This window comes from Corylus avellana, chromosome 9 (assembly GCF_965113065.1).
Source record: "Corylus avellana chromosome 9, dhCorAvel1.hap1.2, whole genome shotgun sequence".
NCBI lineage: Eukaryota > Viridiplantae > Streptophyta > Magnoliopsida > Fagales > Betulaceae > Corylus > Corylus avellana.
The window spans coordinates 21888092-21905988 of record NC_142498.1 but is presented as its reverse complement, the minus strand read 5'-3'; the positions used below and the strand labels follow the sequence as shown (position 1 = coordinate 21905988).

Below are 17897 nucleotides of genomic sequence, written 5' to 3'. Positions count from 1 at the left end.
AACACTTGCTGGAAATCAGAATTTTTTGCTATTGAATACATCATACATGGATTTTGTAACTCGAAGGTCTGTATACATCATTAACATATTTATTAAATGACATTAATAAATCTTTCTTCTTCTATATTCTAGCCATGAATGTTTTATAGCATTGGATATGACATCCTCAACAAACCAAAAAAAAAAAAAAAACCAGTTGGGTACATTTGCTTTTCTTGAAGCATAACTACAAACAAGAAAGAGAAGCAAATCTACAAAACAGGAATACAAACTGAAACTGTAAAGTTTCAAGGATCAAAATAAAAATACAAAACAGGAATACAAATTGAAATTGTTGAGTTTCAAGGATCAAAATAAGAATACAAAACAAGAATACAAACTGAAACTGTAGAGTTTCAAGGATTAAAATAGGAATACAAACTATAGAGTAATAGGAATACAAACTATAGAGTTTCAAGGTATTCCTAACAGTAGAGTATCAAGGATCAAAATAGGAATACACGGATCAAAATAGGAATACAAATTGCTACTTGCTCTTGTCATTTCTTCACCTTCGTTAATTTTAACTTTCTAACAACTTTTTCTACAATGGATTGCTTTCGTGTTGACGAGGGCTTTCCTTTACTTTTTGCAACTAAAGGACTCCGCAACTTGTTACATTTCTGATACCTCCCATCAGTTGCTTCATTACAAATCGAATATGCACCCGGAATGTGAAGAGAAGGTGCACTACTCAAACTGCTTTCACTTCTTAACCCATTACAAAGCAATTCCTCCTTTAACTTACGTATACAAGCCTTCATTGTCATATAGGTTTCATTGTAATCTGACGCGAGAAATGCTACTTCAGAAAAATCATTGCATAAATCATCATATTTTTGTGCTTTAGGATTGCCACTCAAATCGTCATAACTACTTTTAACAAAAGTATATTTTCGTTTCAAGTCCTTCCTCCATCGGTCAAGAATATATTTGGATGGCAACTCTTTCACATCTTTCACCAAGGTAAGAACAATAAGGGCATGCCTGCACATGATTCCTCTGAATTCAAACAATCTACAAGTGCATTGTACCTCACATTCAGTGTCATTAAAGTAAACACAATATTTTACTTCTTTTATGAAGTCACCACTAACTCTTACACGATCAATAACTTCATATGTAGAAATCGCACCTTCGCATTTTAGTAAGGATGGCAAACACATCATGAATCCCCTAAACTCTTCTTGAACTTCTTTGAACTTTTCATTTGTGTAAATAGCTTGAAGTTGACGCTCAATAGAATGAAGAGTTATAAGTGGAAACATTTTATTGTACGAACCAAAATCAGCTAGACGCTCGTTCTCCACCATTCTCATCAAAGCATTGTCATAATCCCCAACAAATTTCTTCAACGGAGTCTTTGGCCCCACATAACCATCAAAAAAGGCATTCATACTCTCACTTCGTTGTGTAGTGGACATTCCGGCCCAAAATATACCTTTCACATATGCCGGTACCCATTGATGCCGCTCTCCATATAATTGACATAGCCATGCATTCTCTTGAAGATTATATTTCTCAACTACTTGTTGCCATCTTGTTTCAAATTCATCACAAGTCAAAGAGTCATATACGCAATTTAATAGAGCACCCTTAAAGTTTTCATATTGAGAATAAGATCCAAGCTTATGCGGAACTTTGCTCATTATATGCCATAAACAAAATCTATGATTAGCTCTTGGAAATACTCTCCGAATTGCAGCTTGCATAGCTCTATCTTGATCAGTTATAATTGCATTTGGAGCTCGGTCTGACATGCATTTCAACCATGTTTCGAACAACCACACAAAAGTATCGGTATTCTCATTTGATAGTAACCCACACCCAAAAAGTATGGATTGACCATGGTGATTCACTCCAACAAAAGGTGCAAACGGCATCTTGTATTTATTAGTCAAGTATGTAGTGTCAAATGTTATGACGTCTCCAAAAGATTCATATGCTGCCCTACTTCGTGCATCTGCCCAAAACACATTTTTCAAACGGCTTTCTTCATCAATGTCTATGACATAGAAGAAACGGTCATTTTTTTGTTGCATTCTCATTAAATAGTTACGCAATGCTTCTGCATCTCCTTCTCCAAGTAACTCATTCCTTACTTTGTTAATGTAATTTCTACAATCTTTCTCTCCAAATGGAAGATTATCATACCCACCCGCTTCAATAGCAAGAGCTTTGTAATTTTTACTCGGACGGACTCCAGCATCATCTAGTTGTTCAAGCTTTCTTTTCACACGAGAATTTAACTTCTTATGGCATCTAAAATATTTTGTCTTGCTTGGGCTAACTACATGAGTGTGTTCAAGCACGACACTAGACAATGTAAATCTTCCATCTAGACTTACTTTTGCATTGATCTTTGCCTTGCACCCCATTCTCTCCATTGGTTTTGGCCTAACTATATTAGATGCTTTGCTTTTTGACTTGCCCTCACGAAGACATGCAATGGTGAAATATCTTACATTTCCATCATCTCCAAGTCTACGAGATCTTTTTGTCACACCAAAACCTACTTGCTTGGCATATTGCTTATAATATGAAAAAACCTCTTCTTCAGAATCAAACATCATACCAATTGTTGGTTCTTCAACCATTTGATTTTCAAGTGTAGTTATATCTAAACAAAGTTAAAAGAAAACAATTAACATAAATTTAACAAATCATACTATACAAGCAAATTGTTTTTTTAACTAACCAATTTGAGGGCCAAGAGGAGGGTCAAGAGCTTCATTGTTGCTCACATTCATCATTGAACTCGGTATCAATGTCAAATTACAGGAGATCTTAACTTGATGGAGAGAAATTAACTCTTTAACTTTTGTGCTAAAAGAACCTCTCTATCAAAGAAACAAAAGTCAAACAATGCTCATTAGTTCTAAGCACCAAGGTTAACCCTTTAACATGTTTCAATCCTGTCAATCCACAATCAACATTAAAAAAAAAAAAAAATCCAAAAAAAAACTTTTATACACCAAAACGATTGCCCTATACAAGAAAGCTAAATAACTGTGTTCTTCCATTCAAAAATCCAAGATTAACAAAAAAAAAAAAAAAAAAAAAAATCCATTCATTATACGATTAAAAAAAAAACCAACAAAAGAGAGATATAATATTATCAATAAAACAAAATCAACTAAGTGAAATACAAAAAAATGTCTAAATTTTTGTAGGAGAGTCCTAGTAAGAAAGCAATCAAACAACCATATGTGTCGTCAACAACAATTAAAAAATCTCTAAAAAAATATATAGCTCAAAAAAAAAAAAAAAAAACACAGTTACCTTTACAGATGATGGATTGTAGGTGAAGGTGTCCGGTAGTGGAGAGGCTGGTGAGTCACAAGAATGTTACAGAGGGCAGGAGGCGCTCTTTGGTGGGAGGGAAAAATTTTGGGGCGAAATGAAAAGGAATGAATTTGAGAAGGAAAAATTTTTTTATTGAATTTTTGTCATCTTGTGCACCAATAGTCTTTGTTGCCCATCACTCTGACACACCATTTCTCCAATGCCAAACCAAAACGCAATCTCTGTGGGCCATCTATTTTTTTTTTACTTGTTTGAATTTAACAGACGTGGCTTCAACCACGTTGGCTCCACATCATTCTGGAAATTAGTTTCGGGAAAAATGTCCGGATCTCTAGCATTTCCCTATATATATATATACTTCGTCTTTTTGAATAGCTCCAAAGCCCAAAGGTAGGAATTTTTCTCTTTTTGGTTAAACTCAACTTCGTTTGATATTTCTTTAAATTGGGATTGATTTTTTTTGTTTTTTTTTTTAATTTACACATGCAATTTTAATATGATTAATTATTTCTTCTTAAAATCCCATATTTTAAGAATAAATTTTATTTTTAATAGATTGAATTAAAAGATTTCCTTCAACCCAAGTTTCATTAATTTACACAGATCTAGACCAGATACTAGATAGAATCATAGAATAGAACATCGCAAAGCTCATGAAAAAAATCCCTCACAAAAAGAATAATGGAAAAGAAGTGAAGAAGACACGCAATGACAAAATCATCACTTTGTACAAGCTTAATAATATTGGCGCTCTTTCAATTAGCTGGTTGATGGAAACTGAATATCTATATTAACAACGATGCAATCGCTCATTAATTAATTAGTTCGATTAAATGTTTTCCTATTTTCCTTTCAGCCACTATAGATTTGAAATCACAGTGTTCCTTTAAATTACACATTAACACTAGCTAGGTAATTGATACAAACATATATAGGATATTAAGTTACATGGCCGCTTATAAAAGGAAACTTAAATTATTAAATAGTAGACATGCCTCCTAAATCCACCTAAAATCGGTGGAATAGGATAAAGAGAACTCATTTTATGACTAAAATTTAATGTTTTTGTATTTAATGGTATCAATAATGACATATGATAAATATGTCGGTACATTATTAAAAAAAAAATTGAATAATTTAACCATATTTGCATTGCTATACTGATTACTTATAGGTAGCTAGGTAGCAAATTAATCCAAAAGTTGTTATAATAACATTCATGATTCATTTATGCAAGAAATGTAGACGCCCATCATGGCAAAAAACTTTAAAAAGAATTCTCAACTTAAATGATTACTTGTTTGTTGGATGATAATCAAAATGTTTGATTATATAATTTTTGGCCACTTAAAGTTGGCTTGTTAATTAATCAAGACTCAAGTGCTTAGGGTCTGTTTGAGTGTATGTTTGAGAAGTAGGGATGGGCAAAAACTCATCCAACCCGCAAACTTGCCCCGATCCGCCCGGATTTAATTGTTTTTATGCGGAAACGGGTTGGATTTCTTCCAACCTATACGGGGCGGGGAGGGTTTCTGGTAGAGAAAATTTTGGGCAACAGGTACGCGGCGCACCCCGCTTTAACCTAAACCTAATAACCCAAAATATTTCCCTCCCTCAATTCTCTCACGCCTCCATCTCCCTCAATTCTCTCAGATTCTCACGCCCCCCCTCTCACGTCTCCCAAACTTGTTCAGTTCTATCACGAGTCATGCCTCCCTCTCCTTCAGCCTCATTCTGTGCCGCTCCTTGTGGACGGAGCTCCGATCACAAGGTTTGTTTCTTTCATTCTCTCTCTTTTGTTCTCTCTCTCTTCCTCTCCTGCTCAGGCTTCCACCGAATCAACCTCTCTCTCTCTCTCTCACAACAGGATGACAAACTTTGATTTAGGTTTTTTACTTCTTTTTTCTTTTCTTTTTTGGATTAACACGATTCACAGTATAACAAAACCAAACATATATAAATACTCGAACCCACAAAACCCGCCCTGTTCTCACCTGCCTCTCATACTCGATACCTGGCTGATAAAATCAAATGTAACTGTGTGACAGGTTACAATTTTCAAACCTGTATGGTGCGAGGCGGGTGCTAGAAATGGGCAATACTTGGCCCACCCCGACCCGTGCCCAATCCTATTGAGAAGCTTAACAATGCGTTTAATACTATATATATATATAAAGGGAAAAGAAAAAGAAAAAAAAACCGTTTGATAAAAAAAAAATTGAAAGCACTTTTAGGAGTTTTAAAAGCCTAAAAATGGTTAAAACAAACTTTTGACAGAAGCTTAAAAATATATATTTTTTTTTTTCAAAAAAATACATTTTAACTTAAAAACTTTATTTTTCAAACATAATTTTAAACATACTCTCAATAACAAAGTAAAGCAAATCCCGAAGTACAAAAAAGGTCTGTGTTTTAACATTCATCTACATATATCCATGAATAGGAGATGGCGACCATCATGCCAATTACAGTATCCTTCAAATTTCATTACTGTTTTGTACAAATTTCATCACATATTTGCACCACAAATTGATGTAAAAGCAACAAAATAGAAGAAGAAGAAGAAAAAGAAAAAAAGGGTAAAAATCTGAGAAATCTAAGTCGATTTACTAGCTGTGACCATGGTATCTAATTGGAGAGGTCTAGGTGGAGCCATGGTTCTTCTCTTCCACAGATTAATTTCTTTTCTTGGCTGCAAAGGCACTTCTCCTCCACCTACCATCATGGGAGCGGAGAAAGGAATTATGAAATCCTCTTCTTCTTCATCATCACTCTCTCCTCTCTCTTCATCCGAATAATAGTTCCTGTGATCCCGGTGTATCGGTGCAATCTCAGCCATCCAATCAAAATCAGCCAACGAGTGATCACGTCCGCTCGCGAACCGGTTCATCTGACTCAAACAAGGCGCTCTATCAGGAACCACAGGCTTATTATTATAATCAACAGAAGCATCAGATTTCCTTCCCGGTTTTGCACCGGCGCCAAAGATTCTCCTAATCGCCGACGCATGCTTCTTTAGCTCGCGGGGAGGAGAAGAACCCTTCGTCTTCGTCGTCACTTTTTTCGGCGGCAACGGCGCCGGTGCAGTGCGCTTAGCTTTCTTGATCATCTCTTTCTTGTGCTTTATTTGGCCCATGCATGAGACTTTGGGCGAGGTGGGTTCTTGAGAATCAAACCCCCCGTTCTTGGTCTTCCGTCGAGCTTCATCAGGAATCATTGATATGATCATGGGACCGGAGAATCCTCTCCCGGCATGATTTCTGAGCTTGTTTAGGTGAATCTCCGATCTCCTGTCCCTGCTTGGGCTGAAGGAAGGGTTTTGGAAGGATACCGCCACAGAGGCGGCTCTTGGTAGAAACTTCAAGATCTTGTTCTTGGGTTTGGCTTGTTTCTCCATTGTACAAAAAAGAGCAAAAGAAGATAAAGTTCAGTTTCTTCCTCCTCAACGAACAATTCTATATATTTGCGAGAAAACAAAGTGTTGCTTTAATAAGGGTGGGTCAGTACTGATGGTTGAGGTTTGACCTTGTCAAAAGAGAGAGAAAGAGACGGTCAAAGAAGATGGTGGGACTGAGCAACCCTTCTGTTTTCCACCTTAATTTAATAATACAGCTTGCGGTGGATGCATGTTTACGCTTCTTGCACACAAAAAACATCGAAAAATATCGGCTTCGCTATTAAATTATTTTATTTTATTTTTGTTTGGTGAGGGAGTAATTAATTAACGGCTATAAATTTAACATGACATGCTACCCTTTGGTTCTATCTTCAGTTTATGACTTTTTAAGATTGACCTAATCATTACATACCTCATTCGTATCTTTTGCTGATATATATAATTTGGCAAACGGCTTTCGGACGTAGTTTCATGAAATTTAAAGCGTGGGAAATTACTTTTCAGTTCATGTGGTCAAAAACCAACCAAGACTCGTAAAATGTCAACTAGGGCTTCAGAATTCAATCCAAACTCGTTCCAACCGTTAAAATTAACTTACAACGGATACTAATTTTTATATTTTTATATATTAATTTAATTTTAATCTTGATATATTTTTCATTCATATTTATGTTTAGGCTTCTTATCTTAATATATTTCTCATTTATATTTTAGTCAAATCCGATAAAAATTTTGATTCATGGCATTACTCATTTACTAAACTAAATTACCAAAAAAAAAAAAAAACCAAATCTTATTCCCAACTTAAAGAAAAACTCAATCGGTGTATAACATTTAGAAAATAACATAAAACTCATTTAAACTTATCTTATATTCAATTATATTGTGTCACATCAGTTTATAAAATTTTTTTTATAAAATTTATTTATGAGCCTAACGTTCCATCATTTGATAAGAATGGTTTTTGAACCTGGACTTCGAGTACAAGTTTCTTCTAATTTTGGAGGCTTGTGTGCCAATTTCACACTACGACCATGTTTTTCTACACATAAATTAATGTGCGAAGAAAAAATATCTATTATATGTAGCTAGCGGGTGCAAGATGACAAAAATATGATGTGTGAAAGGCATCTGATGTCTAGACTTAAGTTGCTAGTTTCGATCTTTGACTCGATTGCTCCATATAAGATAAGGACAAACAAAAATTTACCAATTGAGTGGGGGTGATTTTTTTTTTCTTCTTCTTAATTTAGCTTATAAAAATTGTTATATGTTTTTTAAATATTAAAAAATAAGTTTTTTTTTATATATTAAATAATATATTACAGTTTTATAAATTGAATTAAAAAAAAAAAAAATTATGTCCCACAAGAGAATCAATCATGTAAACTATATCTCTTGTGATTTCATACACCGATAATCATCTCATCTCGTACGTTGTATTTGGAAAATTAGTAGTTGTACGAGATTAGTCCAATCACCGTCGGTAAATGTTCAAAACGTGACAAATTAGGAATGGTCAATATTTTGAATTTGTGATAATATTAATCAATAATCGGGTACGGCTGTATTTGTCTTACCTAATGACGATTATAATAAATTTTGGATTGCTACATTTTTCGATAAAGTCAAACAAATCATGCAGCGTACAATGTGATTGAAGTCAGCATGAAAATTCCACCCAAAAACGTTTAAGCACACGAGATTAAGATTAATTGGGCTTATAATGCCGCAGCCACAGAGAGAGAGAGAGAGAGAGAGAAACCTTCACGATTCACGAAAGACAATAAAAGGGATTTGGTATTCGATTAATGTCTTGGTTACAAAGTTATTAATAAAAATATAGAGTTTAATAAACTTTTTAAAAATAGCTATTGATTTTATTTTTTATTATTAATAAAATATGTTTCAAGAGCAAATTGGCAATGCAACATTATTGAAATAAGATAAAAATAAAATAAGCTGTAATTTCTAACATTTTTCCACCTCCAAAGTATTCAAATTGGCACTTGGGACGTATGAATTTTATCGTTTTCTTAAATTGGACGTACATTTTCAAATGCCATTTGAAAATACATAATGCATTTTCTTCACACATTAGACTATTAGAGCAGGATACCAAGGTGAGTTTTGTTTGAATTTTTTTTTTTCCTTCTCTTTTCATTCCAAAAAAAATTAAAAATCAAACAAAAAGCCAAAACACTCAAAACTTGTTTCACGAATTCGGCCAAAGCGATTTGATCCTTCTTTAAAATTAACACATGCATTGTGGGAGCTTGTGTATATACATGAATCTCATTTGATTGATATTAATATTTGATATGGGAAATGAACATTTATGAAGAACATGGGAAACTTCCGAATTTATAATGTGGGGGCACTAGTCTCCAACCTTCAACCGAAGAAGAAAGTATAAACCAATTTTTTTTCTTCTTTTCTTTTAATAGGGTACAAAATTTTCTTCAATCCAACACATAGGTTGGGTACCCTAATAAATATCATTCGCAGCTCGCAAGGACTCTATCAAAACCTTGACCTTTATTTTGGATGACGGTAGGAAGTGCTACTTGACCAATATATCAGCGGCCTTTAAGAAGCAACTTCAGGGTATATATATATATATATATATATATATATATATATATATAAATGAAAATCATTCAAAAACAAAAAATGATGAAAGCGGCCACGAGTTGTGTTGTTACCCTGCACATTAATTGATGAATAATATATAATTGAAAAGAGAGAGATTAAAAGAGAGAGTCAAAACACAGATTTAACGTAGTTTGACAATTTGCCTACGTCCATATAAAGGTGGCTGTATTTTTACTCATAATGACTTAGGGTTACATCATACATATATATATATAGGAAAAACCATAAATCTTACTTGTACGAATGTATTAAGGAAATCTCCAAAATACTCCCGCTCCGTGAACGTTGCTATCGCGACATTCACTCCACTCCTATCTACTTGGCCTTCTACTGGTATTAATATGAGCCACAAGTTCTAACAAGTTGATATCAAATTTTGTAGAGACAATATTCAACATAAATAATTTCAGGAAATTAAAATGAGTTGAAGAATATTATTTTTTAACATTTTTTACAAGTTGGTAGATAACTATTAACAATATAATAAAAGTCTCTCAATTTCGTTTTTTAATAACAGTATGAAAACATTGACAAATTCACACTTTTTTTTTTCATTAAAAAATCCTAAAGATTCTTTCAAATTTGGTAGAGGGTTTTTATTATTATTATTTTATTTTATTGCAAATATATATATAAATGAGCGCATGGAGCTTACTAGTTACTGCCGAAGTGGCAAGTGCTCATACTGCTTACCTTGACGTGTTTTTGTTTCTTTGCCTCTCAAGTAAAAGTGTGCTGTATTTGACATTATCAATTTTCTTGCAAGAACCGTTTCATTTGTGTATATTGGAATGAAAAATACGGTATTAAAGCATTTCGGCATATAATTGTGGATTATCCATTATATATACATATATAGGTATATATAAAATCCATCACACTACTTTACTACTTGTTACAAATACAATATGTGCTAAGAAAACAAAATGCAAAAATAAATGGTGGAGATTCATTTTAGTGAGAAAAAAAAAAAAAAAAACTAATTGATGTTCTCTTATAATCCTGCACAATCTTGCATTTCTTTTAATTATTTCACTATATGAAAGCTAAATAAAAATGAAGTACTTGTGCTACCATAAATTCAGAGTTGGCCATGCACATATGGCATTGGCAAAGATCCTATAATTTTTTTTTTTTTAAAGATCCTATCAATTTTAAGCGAAATAGAAATAAATAAATTTACCGTTAAGATTTTATTTTACCTATCTAATAATATTATGTTATATTGTTTTTAAATGATGTTTTAACATATTCACAACTACGAGGCATTTTATACACTGTTAAATTTATAAAATAAAATATTAAGGGTAAAGTCCATTTAATCCTCTCAAACTATCACTCCAATGACAATTGAATCGGATCCTTATAGGAGTAATTTCGTCATTTTGTTATCATTGGAGGGATATTGTCATCGTTTTGGTAGTTTGTGGGGTAAATTGTCACAATTAATAGTTTGTAGAGTAGATTGTCATTGAGATGGTAATTTGAGGGAGTTAAGTGGACTATAAAATAACTCATCAATTTTAGTAAATTAAAGAAATTTGAGGAAGAAGAAAATTAAACCTCTACAGCTAAAATAATAAAAGGGGAGGATCTTATTCCATCCAATCCATGCCAAACACAACTTTACGGTAAACCAAATTAACAACTCCCGCTAAATTCCCAACGAGGTAATCTGGTTCTGCAGGTCTGGGTGAAACCCTAGCTTCATCTTTTGGTAGACGCCATTCTCTCTGCCCCAAGGTATGCCAATTTCAGTTCTTGTTTTGAATTAAACGTATTTATTCTCCATTAATTTTAAAAAATTCGAAGAAAAACCCTCGCTTTAGCTTCTGGAATCTAATTCGTCACATTTCCATGAAATTGTTGGTGGGATTGTGCCAACTAAGCTAGATTTGGTCATTGTTAGTCGTAAATTTGTAGGTTTTGGATAGTCTTCAACCTAAATGCTTAAAATTTTGTCGTATTTTGATGAAAGCGGTTCATTGCCCATTGATCTTATATGCATTTTTTGGTTTGTGCAGAATTTATTTTTTGTTTTCCTTCTTTGAATAGTTTGTTGATGAGTTGCTTTTGCAATGAGGGTCATATTGTGCTCCTTGGACATACTTTGATATGAAAATATGGTGTTGAGGAAGAGAATCAGTGATGGTTCTCTCCTTTGATTTGCAGGGCTTTATTCTCCGTGCTCGAGTCCTGAAGCTTTACAGGCAGGCGCTAAGGACTGCTCGGAGAGCTCCTGCTCATGCTAAAGGTGAAATTTTGCACTTGGAAAAAATTATCTGTTTAAATAATTACAATAATATTTCTAGAGAAAATTACTCAGGAGTGTAGATTTCAGTTAGTTGATAATGTAGTCTGACAAGTCTCTTTGCCAAATCTCGTATGCTGTTCTACAAACTTTACTTGGCCTTGCTCTTTGCTTGACTTTCAGCTGTGACTTTTCCTCTAGCCAGACCCTGGAAAGATTTGCATCAATTAGTTTCATTGATCGAGAGCTGTTCACAATGAAAACTGTTTCTATCAACTTCTGGATATGTTTAGTTTGAATTCATTGCTATGCAACTGTTCCCTTCTTAAAAACTTTCTGTCAAAGAAGTTTATAGTGGATTTTAGTAGACTGAAATTTTGGGTTGCAGACTTCTGCGGTCTAGCTAGGAACAAACAGATCAGTTCTTCCTAGTTTAGTGGTTCAAGTCACCTTAAAAACCATCTTGTTATCTCGAATGGTCGCTCGTTTGGTTTAATACCATGAGGTCAGCTGCTCGAGTCTCCTCAATTACGTTCTTTTGGACGAGGTAGTGTATGTAATATGGGGTTTACCCCACAGGATGGGTTCCAAGGGGCCCTGCTTTGAAGGGTTCATTGTCATTTAAAAAAAAAAAATGTTATTAGGAACTCTGTTTTGATGAAAGAATCATTTCCCTGGATTACTGAACATCTCATAATTCTAACGGTATATATTGATATCCATTTAGAAGGAAAAAACAAAAAAGAACTTCTACTGAGATTTTCATGAATTACATTCTCCAATTTATTAATTGGTCTGCTTGCTCGTAAATCATATGTTTATCAAGACTTTTTCAGTTGATTCAACTTCTTCTTAGTTCTTGAGTTCATGAAATATTCTTTTTGATCTCGTTTTCTCATGTTTACTGCGTGATATGCAATGGATTTTACAGCTGAATTGAGACAGACGATTAGACAGGAGATGGAGAATAACCGGAACTGCAACGACAAGCAAAAGATTCGTTTCTTGATTAGTGAAGGATTAGAGAGATTGAAAGGTCTGGATGAGATGCTTGATATGCAAGGTCGCTGTTAGTGTTAAACTGCATTTGGTCTCTTTTGGATGTCTTTCCTCTTTTAAACTTCTATAGATTTTGTGCTTCACAAATCCCATCAACCATCTTCAATTATCACCAATTCCCATATGCTTCTTTGATTCCTCTACCTTGCTCTGCTGCTGGATAATCTTCTCATAAAGCGGCAGAATCGGTTTTAAGCATTTCTACCATTGATCTCCAAGAGGTTCTCATTAGGCTCAGCCGAGAACCACATTAGTCGATTTTGAATCAATAAACATTGCCACTACTGTCTTGTATGTTGCGTATTCCCCCTCCCCTTCTCTCTCTCTCCCCCCCCACCCCTCCTCCAAAAGAAAAAAAAAAAAAAGAGAAAGATGCATTTGTACTGAGAAAGCTATTTTTTGTACACACATGCTGCAGTTATTTGTTACTTTCGAAATCCAAAGGAATTATTTATCACAACGTAAAAATTTCAGAGACCAATTTTTGCAAATTTTTTTTTTTCTAAATTATATCCGAAAATTTGTGACCAAGAAGTACAAGGAAATCAAAATTGTCCCACATACAATGTCAAAAACATGATTACAAGCATTGCAAAAACAATTACGTCATAATCTGCGACCAAAAAGAGAAAAATCGAGAGAGTTCAATGACCACCTAATGGGGCTCATAGGTGCAAAAAATTTATAGCTAGTTCTACAAAGGGCGGGAAGCAAATCCCCTCTCCACCATCTTCTCCACTAACTCCTCGTGCTTCTTTAACTGCCCTGCTTTTCTTAGTTGCTGCAGAACCATCTCATAATCATGAGAACTAGGTTTTAAGCATTTCTCTTCAATCATCTCCCTGAAAAACTTGTAGGCATTGTTCCAATGCCCCATCCCACAATACATCGAGATCAAAACCCGGTACGTATTCACATTAGGCTCCATCTCATCCTCATCCATCTCCTTCTTCAGCTTGAGAACCATATCGGTTGATTTCGAGTCAGCAAACATCCGCATCAATATATTGTAGGTGACGGTGTTAGGCCTACAGTTCAGCTCCTTCATCTTAGCATACATTCGGTGAGCACCATTCACATCCCGTATCTTCAAAATGCACCTAAATATCAAATTAAACGTAGACGCGTTCGCGCTACACCCTTTCTTAACCATCGAATTAAGTACCTTAATTGCCTCATCAAGATTGTCATCCCGACAATGAGTCTCTATAAGAAAATTATGTGTGATCGTGTCACCAGGGCATCCAAGCCTCTTCATCTGATTATACACCTGCAAGACCTTCTCAGTTCGCCCGGCTTTCACATGAACCCGCATTAGGTTATTGAAAGTTATCGAATTGGGGTCACAGCCCGAGTCGAGCATTTCCGCAAACACGTCGTGGGCACGCGTGATTTGGCTGCCCCTACACAACGCGTCGATCACGATACTGTAAGTGTACACATTGGGCTTAATCCCAGCTATCTTCATCTCCCTAAACACCCTCTCGGCCTCCGAAGTACTACCCGCCCGAAACCACCCGTGAACCAAGCTCGTGTACACAACCACATCGGGCTCAAACCTATCCTTCAAGCTATCAAAGAATGACTGAGCCTCACTTGCCCTTCTTTTCCTGCACAAAATACCAATCACAATCGAGAACGCAATTTTATCGGGCTTACAACCATAGTCTTCCATGCGATTAAACGCGTGCACCGCCTCTGCGGCCAGACCGGCCCGCACGTACCGGCGGACGAGAATCGAGAAGGTCTCGACGGTGATTTCCACGTTCCGAGCCTTCATTGAATCGATCACGTGCCACGCCAAGTCGAACTGGCGGACCTTCCCGGCGAGGTCGACCATCTCGTTGTAGTGCTCGGGGGTGGGCTGGGCCAGGACGTCGTGGGCCGTTGCCCAGTTGAAGAACGCTAGGGCCTGGAGAAAGGGTATGCCATGGCGGACACCACCACATCTCTCGATGACGCGACGCACGATGGAGGGGCTGATGGAATGTACGGTGGAGATCTGGGAGAAGTCGTGGGAGAGGCTGGGGATGGTGTAGTTAGGATTTGGCGCGGTGTAGTTAGGGTTTGGGTTTTTGCGGTGGTGGTCTTTGATTATAGAGTGTAGTTTTTCGGCGATTAGGGTTTCTTCATAGGTTAGTTTAGCGGTCGGAGCAGTTTTGGAATTATTGCCTGTATCGTCATCATCCTCTTGAAGATGTTGGGCTTCTGAAGAAAATGAATAACTCTGGATTATGAGCACGCGCTCTGAGAGAGTGTGGAGTAACCGTAGCTTTGATTTGATAAGGGCCATTGGATAGCTAATAGCTTCGTTTAGATAGTTCGTTTCTGAGTCTTGCTCAGGTTACAAACAAAAGGCTGCGAGAGAGACGAGTGGGAGGGAACAGGGAAGGGAGGAAAGGAAGGTCAGAAAGGAGTAATATTCGTTTGAAAAACCGACGTCGTTTAGTCCCATTGCAAATTTCTTTTTTCCTTTTAAGGTTATGGGCGGATCATAATATTGATTGGGCTTGTTAAATTTTCGTAACTAGACCTGCCGTTATGTTCATATAAACCTAATCGGGCCCTTGTTGGGCTCACAAGATTTTTAAAGTGTAACTAAGCATTTGGTAAATTTGAATAGAAAAAAATAATAATAGAAAAATAAAAAGCATTTGGTAAAATTGTAATTCAACCTTTAAAATAGTACTTTTTTAAAACGCACTCATTACTCATGGTTTGAAAATGCACTCCTAAACAAGACATTTTTAGATTTATTTTAAAATATACTTTTAACCTACGAAATCACAAACCAAACATAATCTCAAAGGTTAAGAAAAAAAATCTATTAGAAAGAGATATCAATAATATTTGACTAGGGATTACATATGGTTAAATCATTTAGCTAGCTGATTTTGCAGGCTAAAACATTTGGTTGATCATAAACCGTGGATTGTTGGATATACTTGAGCACAATTGCCTGAATAATGACCTGCTTTGTACCAGCTAATTGGAGCGTATTTTATACAACACGTATATACACAAATCCAAAATTAGACTGACCGTCATTTGTTGACAGACGAATTCGAGCCCTTATGAGGGAGGATTTTGATAAGATTTACTTGTCTTCATACAATTCTAAGTGCGAGATTCACAGGTAAATTTCATCAAGAATCATTTTACACTTGAACAATAACCAGAGATTCCGATCCCACAAATCTCCTTTTAGCCTAAAGACAACTCAAATTCCACTTAAAAATGTAGTTGAATAAATTCTCAGTGCATGACTCTCTCCATATTTCCTGTTAAGAATATTATGTTAGAGTTATTTACTTTCTTAAGTATTATTAGTCTACTAGGTTTACCTTTCCTTAGTCTACTAGGTTTGCCTTTTCTTAGTCTATTAGGTTACTTGCCTCTCTATACATAGAGGTCTTTGTATTCATTATCAACACAATTATAATAGAATAAATGTAATGCTATATACTTCCGCTCTCTCTCTTCTCTCTTCCTTCCGTTTCTAATATATTATCCAATATATTTAACATTTCCAATCAGGAATCTATCCCATACTCTATGTGCTACATTCTTCCAAAAATCGCTTTAAGGAAGCTAGCTACATTACAACGCACGCTATAATTATTTTTTAAATATAATTTTCAAATCCTATTGTATATGTGCATCATGATTACGTGGCCTTTTTCGATATGAATTGGGTTTCCATAATAGATTTCCTACTTCTAAATAGAAGAGTAATTGAAGTACAGGAAGGTTAATTGAAAACCCTTTGAATAGTTGTATATAATTCAACAATATATTCTACAGAGATCTGCTTCTCTTTGTGCACACATCCACCGTTCGATATGGTCTCTACCAGAGAATCAAGCCTAATGCAATTGACGGATTTGATGCCACTGCAGCCATGGAAGACACCATCCCCTCCGTTCAACGAAAATCATCGGAATGGGCAGTATATTAAGCTTAAGGAGCCGCTGGTTCCTGAGGCCGGAAGTAAGGTATTCTGGCAACCCAAGAGATTGGAGAAAGAAGTCAATGGCTTGGATACTGAAATCCCATATGATGGAGTCTTTGAGTTTTTGGACAAGAGGGTGATCAAAACTATCAGACGGTGGATTGACAAGCTGCGTTAATTGAGAGATATATATGGCCTAATTGCCAAGGTTTTGATACATACAATATTAGTTTTAGAACATTATTTTTTCTTCAATGTGAATTGCATGAAAGGAAGGAACAATAATAATTATTTATTTTTCCAATAAATTCTTTTTGTAATATTGCCCCTCGTATCAAAAGTTATGATTCCGCCATTGATTGTTTTACACCTATTTATTTTCCCTAATGTTTGTATTATTTGATGGTTGTAATTTTTTTATTATTTTTTTTTTTACTTGATTATTCCAAAGAGGAGAATGCCATGACATGCGTAAAGTCCTATACAGACGAATAGATTTCTCTTGGAGAATCTTTCGTGTAAATCGACTCTCAAGGTTTGGAATTGGATTCCCACAACCAAATCCCAATTTTCACAAAAACAATGTTAAGAAATTTTGCCTTATTACTTATTAGGACAGAAATAAAGAGTTAAATTGCAGAAAAGGCAGTGCATTTGTTTTTCCTTTGCGGATGGGTTGTATAGAAGGCCATATCAAGTTGCTTCATTTTCTTTAAAGATAAGATCGTGAAACCAACCCGAAGGATATGACTTTGTGAAAGGTCCATGAGTTGATCATGAAACGCAACCGAATAACTTGTAGTAAGCCCTGAAGAAGATGATGACGTACAACGTATGATCGTAGTATACATGAGTAGCAGAGGAAAGAAAAGGCATCCATATCCTGTAACAACCATTACAACCAAAGAAACTCTGATATCATATTGAAAATAATATATGAATCATATGCTCAAAGAACATATGTTTAATAGACCGGGTGATAAGAATTGAAAGAAAACTTTCTCCATAAAAAATGTATGTACTAGTTAATAATACCTATTTATTTAGACTCGAAAGACATAAAGTTTTACCAGAAATAAACCTCATTTTTTTATAGAGAAATGTTATAGGTATCGAATTTTTTAACAAGAGATGAATACTAAGATGATGTGAAACTTATTCATTGATACATTTATTAATTGTTTTGATCATTTACAATGAATAAACTCAACATCATCTTGGTATCAATTTTTTCATAA

At 35.2% G+C, this 17897-nt stretch overlaps 4 protein-coding genes across 7 annotated transcripts; 1 reads left to right on the top strand and 3 right to left on the bottom strand.

Moving 5' to 3' along the window:
- Window positions 1-454: 454 nt before the first annotated feature.
- LOC132162945 (protein FAR1-RELATED SEQUENCE 5-like) lies at window positions 455-3410 on the bottom strand. The gene is made up of 3 exons (XM_088510591.1): window positions 3322-3410; window positions 2738-2879; window positions 455-2659 (listed from the first exon to the last, which is right to left on the bottom strand). Exons 2-3 carry the CDS (start codon window positions 2790-2792, stop codon window positions 540-542), a joined length of 2175 nt encoding a protein of 724 aa, XP_088366717.1. The 5' UTR covers window positions 2793-2879; window positions 3322-3410; the 3' UTR covers window positions 455-539.
- Window positions 3411-5751: 2341 nt separating this feature from the next.
- LOC132189777 (uncharacterized protein At1g76070) lies at window positions 5752-6783 on the bottom strand. The gene has a single exon (XM_059604565.2). The coding sequence runs from the start codon at window positions 6740-6742 to the stop codon at window positions 5942-5944; it is 801 nt and encodes a 266-aa protein (XP_059460548.2). The 5' UTR covers window positions 6743-6783; the 3' UTR covers window positions 5752-5941.
- Window positions 6784-11022: 4239 nt separating this feature from the next.
- LOC148583922 (LYR family of Fe/S cluster biogenesis protein) lies at window positions 11023-13025 on the top strand. Of its 4 annotated transcripts, none has more exons than XM_088510608.1 (3): window positions 11023-11140; window positions 11544-11651; window positions 12580-13025. In XM_088510608.1, exons 2-3 carry the CDS (start codon window positions 11546-11548, stop codon window positions 12720-12722), a joined length of 249 nt encoding a protein of 82 aa, XP_088366734.1. In that variant the 5' UTR covers window positions 11023-11140; window positions 11544-11545; the 3' UTR covers window positions 12723-13025. The 4 variants fall into 4 exon arrangements, with proteins under 4 accessions (XP_088366734.1, XP_088366732.1, XP_088366733.1 ...); XM_088510606.1 differs by having other exon boundaries at window positions 11536-11651; XM_088510607.1 differs by having other exon boundaries at window positions 11532-11651.
- A 217-nt stretch (window positions 13026-13242) lies between these two features.
- Window positions 13243-15114, bottom strand: LOC132189770 (Pentatricopeptide repeat (PPR) superfamily protein). The gene has a single exon (XM_059604556.2). It carries the CDS (start codon window positions 14998-15000, stop codon window positions 13402-13404), a length of 1599 nt encoding a protein of 532 aa, XP_059460539.2. The 5' UTR covers window positions 15001-15114; the 3' UTR covers window positions 13243-13401.
- Window positions 15115-17897: the final 2783 nt, after the last annotated feature.

Excerpts from the sequence above, each read along its gene's own strand:
- LOC148583922 (XM_088510608.1), top strand. The coding sequence starts at position 11,546 with ATGGTTCTCTCCTTTGATTTGCAGGGCTTTATTCTCCGTGCTCGAGTC. Across the intron at positions 11,652-12,579 it reads AGCTCCTGCTCATGCTAAAG|CTGAATTGAGACAGACGATT; the intron begins GTGAAATTTTGC and ends TGGATTTTACAG.
- LOC132189777 (XM_059604565.2), bottom strand. The coding sequence starts at position 6,742 with ATGGAGAAACAAGCCAAACCCAAGAACAAGATCTTGAAGTTTCTACCA.
- LOC132162945 (XM_088510591.1), bottom strand. The coding sequence starts at position 2,792 with ATGATGAATGTGAGCAACAATGAAGCTCTTGACCCTCCTCTTGGCCCT. Across the intron at positions 2,660-2,737 it reads TCCTCTTGGCCCTCAAATTG|ATATAACTACACTTGAAAAT; the intron begins GTTAGTTAAAAA and ends AACTTTGTTTAG.
- LOC132189770 (XM_059604556.2), bottom strand. The coding sequence starts at position 15,000 with ATGGCCCTTATCAAATCAAAGCTACGGTTACTCCACACTCTCTCAGAG.